General features: G+C 38.8%; 1 protein-coding gene across 3 annotated transcripts in view; it reads left to right on the top strand.

Moving 5' to 3' along the window:
• Positions 1 to 7748, top strand: part of LOC122090931 — a 158447-nt gene that overhangs the window by 137773 nt on the left and 12926 nt on the right. For all 3 annotated transcript variants that reach the window (XM_042660708.1, XM_042660709.1, XM_042660707.1), the window contains exons 47-52: positions 4700 to 4830; positions 4945 to 5460; positions 5562 to 6392; positions 6487 to 6563; positions 7070 to 7523; positions 7616 to 7702. In XM_042660708.1, coding sequence (XP_042516642.1) covers positions 4700 to 4830; positions 4945 to 5460; positions 5562 to 6392; positions 6487 to 6563; positions 7070 to 7523; positions 7616 to 7702 — 2096 coding nt within the window. The remainder of the gene's footprint in view (positions 1 to 4699; positions 4831 to 4944; positions 5461 to 5561; positions 6393 to 6486; positions 6564 to 7069; positions 7524 to 7615; positions 7703 to 7748) is intronic.

Here is a 7748-nt window from a genome sequence, read left to right as displayed (position 1 = left end):
CGAAACACCAAGCAAAGAAGAACAGTTCCTCTGCAAATCAGATCTGGGCGGTAGTTCTAAATAACTTGAGTTGCAGGTTTTGTGGCTCACAGCAGGAAGTATTTTCAGGTCTGAGATTCAAAGTTTAAGGTCGCCCTTCCTTGGTGAACTAATTCCCAAAAGTTGCTGAAGAAAGAAGATGAGATGAAGGAGAGCTATCGACTTCTATGGGTCACCAGCGTCCTCTCAAAACAGGGCAACAAGGGTCACTGTGATACCTTCTACAATAACAGTGAAGAAGAAACCCGCAATTGATGAAGGAAAGGGGAAAACGAGAGATTTCAGTGGGGATAATAGAGAGAAAATTTCAGAGAGGGAAGAAAGGGGAAATCGGCAGCCATGGTTCTCATCCCAAAACTCTTAATCAAATTTCTATTCTTCAAAAATCTCCAAACTGAGTTCTCCATTACAGGGCTATTTAAAGAAAAATAATAACATAATTTTGGAAGCTAATTAAAAATGGAAACTAAACCTAGATAGCAACTAAATAAAAATCAAATCTAAAGATAGCAACTACTTCCATCGTGCAACTGCATCACCAAGGGGTGGGCCGACCATGACTCCTAGCAAACTCCCAAGCAGCCTTGGCAGAGAAGAGTTTTGAGGAGGAAGGCAACTAGAGGATAGAATCATGCCTTTGCCTTTGAGATTCCAGGATGACTGGTAAGCAAGGTTCGAAATTTCGTTTCGTTTCATTTCGGTGGGTTCAAAAACACCGAAATACCGAAATTTCGCCGAGATGGTTTTTTTTTTTTTTTGTTGATGGTTCCGTTGGTCAAACGGTCATATTTTGACTTGAAACTTGGTGGGTAGCTTATTTTAAGGTTAATAAACATGTTTAGAACATAAAAAAGCAAAAATATTAAAACATGACATTGTTTTAGAGCTGCACCTTTGTTTAGCAACAACCGTCGAACTGTTATAGAAATTTTGCCATGTATTTATGTACTATTTAAAAAAAATGGTTTTGGAGAAAGAACTTTACCTTTCCTAAGCTTTGAATGTGTAGATCTTCTTGTAGGAGTCCAATGGAAGTCAAAATGTGTGATGATGTGGCTAATCAGAGGCTTGTTGGAGTGTTTTTCCTTCAAAATATGCAAATGGAACTGAAACCACCAAGACAGGCGAGACAAAGTTGAAATTTTGGCAAGATACCGAATCGATACCTAAATTTTGACTCTGTCTCAACGAAATGTTGTATTTATAAGGCATGGAATGTATCGTTTCGGCGAGATACCGAAATTTCGACCGAAATATGGTACGCATATTGATTCGTGCCTTTTTTTGTTTCGACAGAAAAAAAACACCAAAAGACCAAGATTTCGAACCATGCCGGTAAGGAGCTCCAAATTTCATCAAGCTGGGGCAAGGACTGAGCTAGGGGGGACCAATTGCAAGACAATAATATATTAGCCACAAGAACAGACTTGGGCAAACCAGAGCTATAGATTGTTCTGGCACTTATGGCATGATAAAGAATTCCTCTGGGCTGTAAAGGGTCTAGCCAAAGGAAAGTGTTAGTCTCATCACCAATGTGAGAGGAGATGGCTGCAGAAATAGAGGGGCGAGTAGCAGTGATCTTTCACCAAACCCAGAAAGCATCTAGAGGGGTTTTCACTGTCCAAAAAGTCTCAGATCGAAGCAGGCTCGCGTATACCCAGTCAATCCATATGCTCTTCTTGTTTGAGACAATTTTCCAAACTAGCTTGATGGTACCATCCAAATTAACATATTTGATCTGTCTCAATCCTAAACCCCCTTCTGCTTTAGGAAGACAGACAATAGCCCAACTAATAGGCTAGAGGAATTTGGAGCATTCACTTCCTTTCCAAAGGAAAGAGGCAAAAATGGACTCAAGCTTGGAGATGATGGATTTTGGCAACGCATATATGCCCGACCAGTAGATATAAGAAGCTTGAATGACAGAATTGATGAGCTCTAATTGACCAGTAAAAGAGAGGAGATTTCCTTTCCAGAGTTGTTTCTAATGAGGTCAAGCATAGGAACAGACATGGGCGGAAAGCCTGGCAGGAATAAGAGGCAGCCCAAGGTTCTTAACCGGAAGGAAACCAATGCAAAACTCAGTCTGCTTAAGCAGAGAAGCTTTAGAAGAGTCAAAGATCTTAGCCAAGAAAATGAAAGACTTTGCAGGATTGATACGCAGCCCAGATATAGTAGAAAATTGGTTCAAGCAGAGCGTAATGATTTCTAAAGAAGAAGAATCAGCTTTGGAGAATATCATCAAGTCATCTACAAAAGCAAGGTGAGTGAGCTTGATAGCCTTGCACTTAGGGATGGCAGAAATAAGATGTTGGTAAATGGCCACTTGCAGGCTTCTAAAGAGGACTTCCATGGCCAGACAAAAGATGTAGGGGAATAAAAGGCACCCTTGCCTAATCCTCACAGAAGAGGAGAAGTACCAAGCCGGGCTACCATTCACCTAGACGGAAAAGCGAGGAGAAGCAATGTAGTGATATGTCCAATTAGTGAACTTAGGAGGGAATCCTACGCTGTTGAGGACCGAAAGAATATAATCCCATCTGAGAGAATCAAAAGCTTTGTGGATTTCAATCTTCATAAGAGTTGCATGAGAGTGGGACTTTCTATCAAAACCTCTTAACAATCTCATGACAAAGGAGAATATTATCAACTATACTTCTCCCAAGGATGAAGGACGATTGGTTGTTGCTGACAAGAGAGTCAACCATAGTTGTCAAGGCGTCGCCTAGGCGATGACTAGGCGTCCAGGCGGTTTGTCTGGGGCCTAGGCAACAGTCGCCTTGTTGCACTGCATGTCGCTTTGTGTTTCAGCACTTATTTATGCCAAATATCATTCAAGTAAATGTTTTCATTTACTTAAGATATTATTCATAAATAAGCAAATACCCCCTATTTGAATCCAATAAAAATAGTTTAAAAATCAAATTCCAAAATGATAAAAAGTCAACCCCCCAGTCCAAGAACAAAAACTGGATTTTGGTTATAGGGACGATTTTCAACTTTTAAATGCTAGGGTTTTTCTCAATTATGAAAATTTTATAAATTCTATCATGTTAAAACATTGCTAAAAACCAAAAGTCCGGTAAAATAATATTTTGTTTTGATATTCATAAAATTATTTTCATTCAGGCGATTTTAACAGTATTCGCGAACTTAAAAATAAGTTTGACTGACGCATAACTTTGCCATTGCAACTCAGATTTAAGTAATCTTAGACTTGTTAGAAAGTTGGTTTTATGTTCTAACTAATACAAAAAGTCTCATATAAAAATAAAATCATTTGACCAGTCAAACTTATTATAGAATAAGAGCATTTCTCTAAATGTTGATTTTTTATAACTTAATATGACTTAATGTTAATTTTTTATGATTTGATGTGGCTAAATGTTGATTTTTAATGACTTGATGTGGCTTAATCTGGATTTTTTATGATACAAGGTATATATAACTTACTAAATAATGTTAGAAAATAGGAAAACTAAAAAATAACACTTGTTCGCATTAAGGCGGACGCCTTCTCGCCTAAGCGCTTAGACAACCCTCCACCGCCTTGGCGCCGTGACAACTATGGAGTTAACCACAAGCTTGAGTCTGATGGAAAGGATCTTAACTATGAATTTGTACAGAAGGTTGCATGAAGAAACTAGCTTAGAATCATTCATAGTTTCTACTCCCTCTTTCTTAGGAATGAGGCAAAGGAATGTATTATTAATCCCCTTGATCTGACTTGGGTTGAAGAAGAAGCTCTTGACTGCCTTGATAAGATCTTCTTTAATGATATCCCAAGAAGAAGAAAAGCATCCCATACTGAACCCATTGGACCTGGAGCTTTGCTTGCCTTGTGAGAGTGGATAGCAATTATCATTTCCTCAGCTGTGGGGAAAGCAAATTGACTTGATCAGCAGGGATGAATTTGTTTGATAGACCCTCAAGGATGGTGGAGGCAGGAGAAGGGCCAACTTGAACGTGTTCTTGAAATAGTCAACAGCAACACCATTTATTTCATCCACTTTAAAAACCATATTTCTATGGAGTAATCAACTTTAGAATAGAGTTGAGGTTGTTTCTAGCCTTCACACATCGAGGAATAGGCAATGTTTGAGTCTCCAAGCTCCAACCAATTGATCCTAGCTATCTACCTCAGAAAACTCTCTTCTTGGGCAAGGAGAGTGGAGAGATTAAGATGGTCAGACTGCTAGTCATGTTTTTGCCATCAGTGTGATTTCTTAGATATTTTATGTAACCATTATGTCTCACCAATCAGTGTGTAGATAATTACATTTGAATTCCATGTGTGTGTGTGTGTGTGTTTTTTTTTTTTTTTTTTTTTTTTTTTTTGGGGGGGGGGGGGGGAGGATGTTAGATTTTAGTTGACCATTAGTTGAAAAAGTTGGTAAAAAGAGCCAGGGGTAGCCGTAAAATGACTTTAGGAAAAGAAGTGAGTAAATACCTGCATAATTTAGAATTAGTAACAAGTAAGGCTTTGAATTGAGACACAGTTGATTGAAGGCAGACAGAAGATCCATTTTGCTGAGCCTTTTAGTATAAGGCCAAGTTGAGTTGAGCTAGTATAAAAATGTAGCATTGAAACTAAATTATATTATGTATTGTTCATCTCCTTTTATTTGATTACCGAATGCATGGTATCTATATAATATAGGCGAAGTTGTTGGTGCATCTTCCATTCCTGTTGGACCTGATGTAAATACGCTGAAGAAGATGGCTTCAGTGAGGATGCTGCTTCAGCCATCTGATGGTCAAAAGCTTGAGTCATATCCACTAACAAGAAGGGTGCGTACATTTTCTTGCCATCATGAGTGAACATGGACTTTCCAATGAATTTTTGTTCACGTTAGGTCTTGAACTATGTTATCTTTCTTCTTATCCAATGTGTCTTTCCTCCAGGGCCAGATGAGAACTGATGAAGGGATAAATGGTTATGGATGTTTGCTTGTTTCTACTTGTTCTTTTGAGAGGAAGACAGTTGCAAACCTTCATTGGGAGATGGAAAGTGCGAATGAGACTGGTAGGGATTCGGGTTTCTGGGTGGGTCTTAGCCCAGAGGGACCATGGGAGAGCTTTCTATCATTATTGCCATTGTCAATTACTCCCAAAAAGTTGAAAGAAGATTTCATTGCTTTACAAGTTGTCATGAATAATGGGAAGAAGCATGCTATATTCAGGGGCCTTGCAACAGCAGTAAATGACTCAGATGTCAAGTTAGATCTATCTGTCTGTCCTATTTCTATGCTCCATAACACTGCTGTTTCGGCTTCAGAATCAAGCTGTTACACTGTGGTAGAGGAGGTCTTTGAGAACCAGCATTATCATTCAATTTCCGGCTGGGGGAATAGGTTGCCTGGTTTTCGTGGTAATTATCCGGGCCGCTGGAGTACAAGGGACTTTTCATATTCATCCAAGGTGGACTAATGTCAGATTACTTTTTCATCACTGTTAATATTATTCCTAAATATCTGATGGGTTATAAATTAACTAATCTTCTACTTGCTTTTATTTGGAAGGACTTCTTTGAGCCTCCCCTGCCACCTGGATGGAAATGGACATCTACCTGGACTATTGATAAATCCCACTGTGCGGACCAAGATGGTTGGGCATATGGACCCGACTATCAGAGCATAAAATGGCCTCCAAATTCTCCCAAATCAGGCACAAAATCTGCTCAAGATTTTGTCAGGCGAAGGCGTTGGATTCGTATCCGGCAACAAGTAATTGATGAAAATGTCAATAGTTTAAAAAGTACTGTTGCTGTTATTGGTCCAGGATCATCAACTGTCTTACCGTGGAGTAGTATGGCCAAGGATTCTGACTTATGCTTGCAAGTTCGTCCTTCTGTTGAGCGTCCTCAGTCCCCGTACACATGGGGTCATGCAGTTGCTGTGGGTTCTGGCTATGCCTACGAGAATGGCCAATCCTTTGTCGAGCGGGGTTCACTTTCTAGACAAAATACTATGAACCTGGGAAATATGAATTCTCTTTTTACATTTAGGTTGAATCAGCTTGAGAAGAAGGATATTCTTTTGTACTGTTCTCCTGGTAACAGTTGTAAACAGTATTTTTGGCTTAGTATTGGCGCAGATGCCTCAGTGCTTCATACAGAACTAAATTCACCTGTGTATGATTGGAAAATCGCTATCACCTCTCCTCTGAAGTTGGAGAACAGGCTTCCTTGTCCTGCAGAATTTACTGTCTGGGAGAGAACGAAAGAAGGGAATAGTATTGAGAGGCAACATGGTATTATCACATCACGCAAGAGTGTACATATTTATTCAGCAGATATCAGAAAACCTATTTATCTTTCATTGTTTGTACAAGGAGGTTGGGTTTTGGAGAAGGTATTTGAGATTTTTCACATATATCTAGTTACTTTTTAGGGACCAAAGTAGAAATTGTTTTATTTATATTATATTTTGTATTGGTTATCTGCAGGACCCTATTCTGATTTTGGACCTGTCATCACTTGGCCATGTTTCATCCTTTTGGATGGTTCATCAACAAAGTAACAGGTTTGTGTTGCAGAAAAAATTTCGATTTTGTGTTTTAAAGCAGGCTGTCTCTCTTCTGACATAAATTCTTTTATAGTAGATAATAATGGGAGAAAATTACAACATATTGAATCCTTGTTTCTTTTTTCCTTTAGGATGAATAAATAATATATTAACGAGGGAACAAGGGGAAAGGGGGAAAGGAAAGAGGAGGGGGAACAAGCAATACACATGCAGTCAATTGTGTGTATGTTGACTTCAAAATGACAAAATAGGAAATATGCATGTTGCTGAATTAGGTCTATTTTTTTATATATGGCATTGATTGATGCATCTGATACAAAATTTACCCTTGACTGAAGCATTTTAAAATAACTATCAGAAGTCTTGTTTGACATTGAGCTGTCATAATCTGGGCAATAATAATTGTATTCTCCCATCTGAATTATCTTCCAAATGGATTCTACATGCTGAACTATTTCCATTTATTGATATACATAATAATCATATCATATTCATATGTGCAGGAGGCTGCGTGTGAGCATTGAACATGACATGGGAGGAACTGGTTCTGCTCCAAAGACGATCAGATTTTTTGTTCCATATTGGATAAGTAATGATTCGTTTGTGCCATTGGCATATCGAGTGGTGGAGGTTGAAACTACAGGCAGCACAGAGACTGATTCACTTTTACTCTCAAAAGCAGTTAAATCTGCTAAGATGGCCTTGAAAAGTCCCATAAAGCCAAATGACAGCAGAAATCCTGGCACACGGAGAAACATTCAAGTACTAGAAGCAATTGAGGACACAAGTCCAACTCCTGTCATGCTATCTCCACAAAACTATGTTGGCCGCGGTGGGGTTTTGCCTTTTCAATCTCGAAATGATGCTTATCTATCACCACGTGTGGGAATTGCAGTTGCTATTCGCCATTCTGAACATTACTCTCCTGGAATTTCTCTACTTGAGCTGGAAAACAAGGTGAGAAACCATCTGAATGGACAGTTATGTCACCCTTGCGATTTCAGGTAGTTTGTTCCCATCCATTATGGATAAACTTGCTTATTTTGTAGGAACGGGTTGATGTTAAGGCATTTGCATCAGATGGATCTTATTACAAGCTTTCAGCCCTGCTTAAGATGACATCTGACAGAACAAAGGTTGATATCTTTTTTTCTTTTTTTTTCTTTTTTTTTTTTTTTTTTT

The sequence above is a fragment of the Macadamia integrifolia genome, chromosome 10, assembly GCF_013358625.1.
Source record: "Macadamia integrifolia cultivar HAES 741 chromosome 10, SCU_Mint_v3, whole genome shotgun sequence".
NCBI lineage: Eukaryota > Viridiplantae > Streptophyta > Magnoliopsida > Proteales > Proteaceae > Macadamia > Macadamia integrifolia.
The sequence above is the reverse complement of the archived record's forward strand: the minus strand, read 5'-3'. Positions and strand labels throughout refer to the sequence as shown.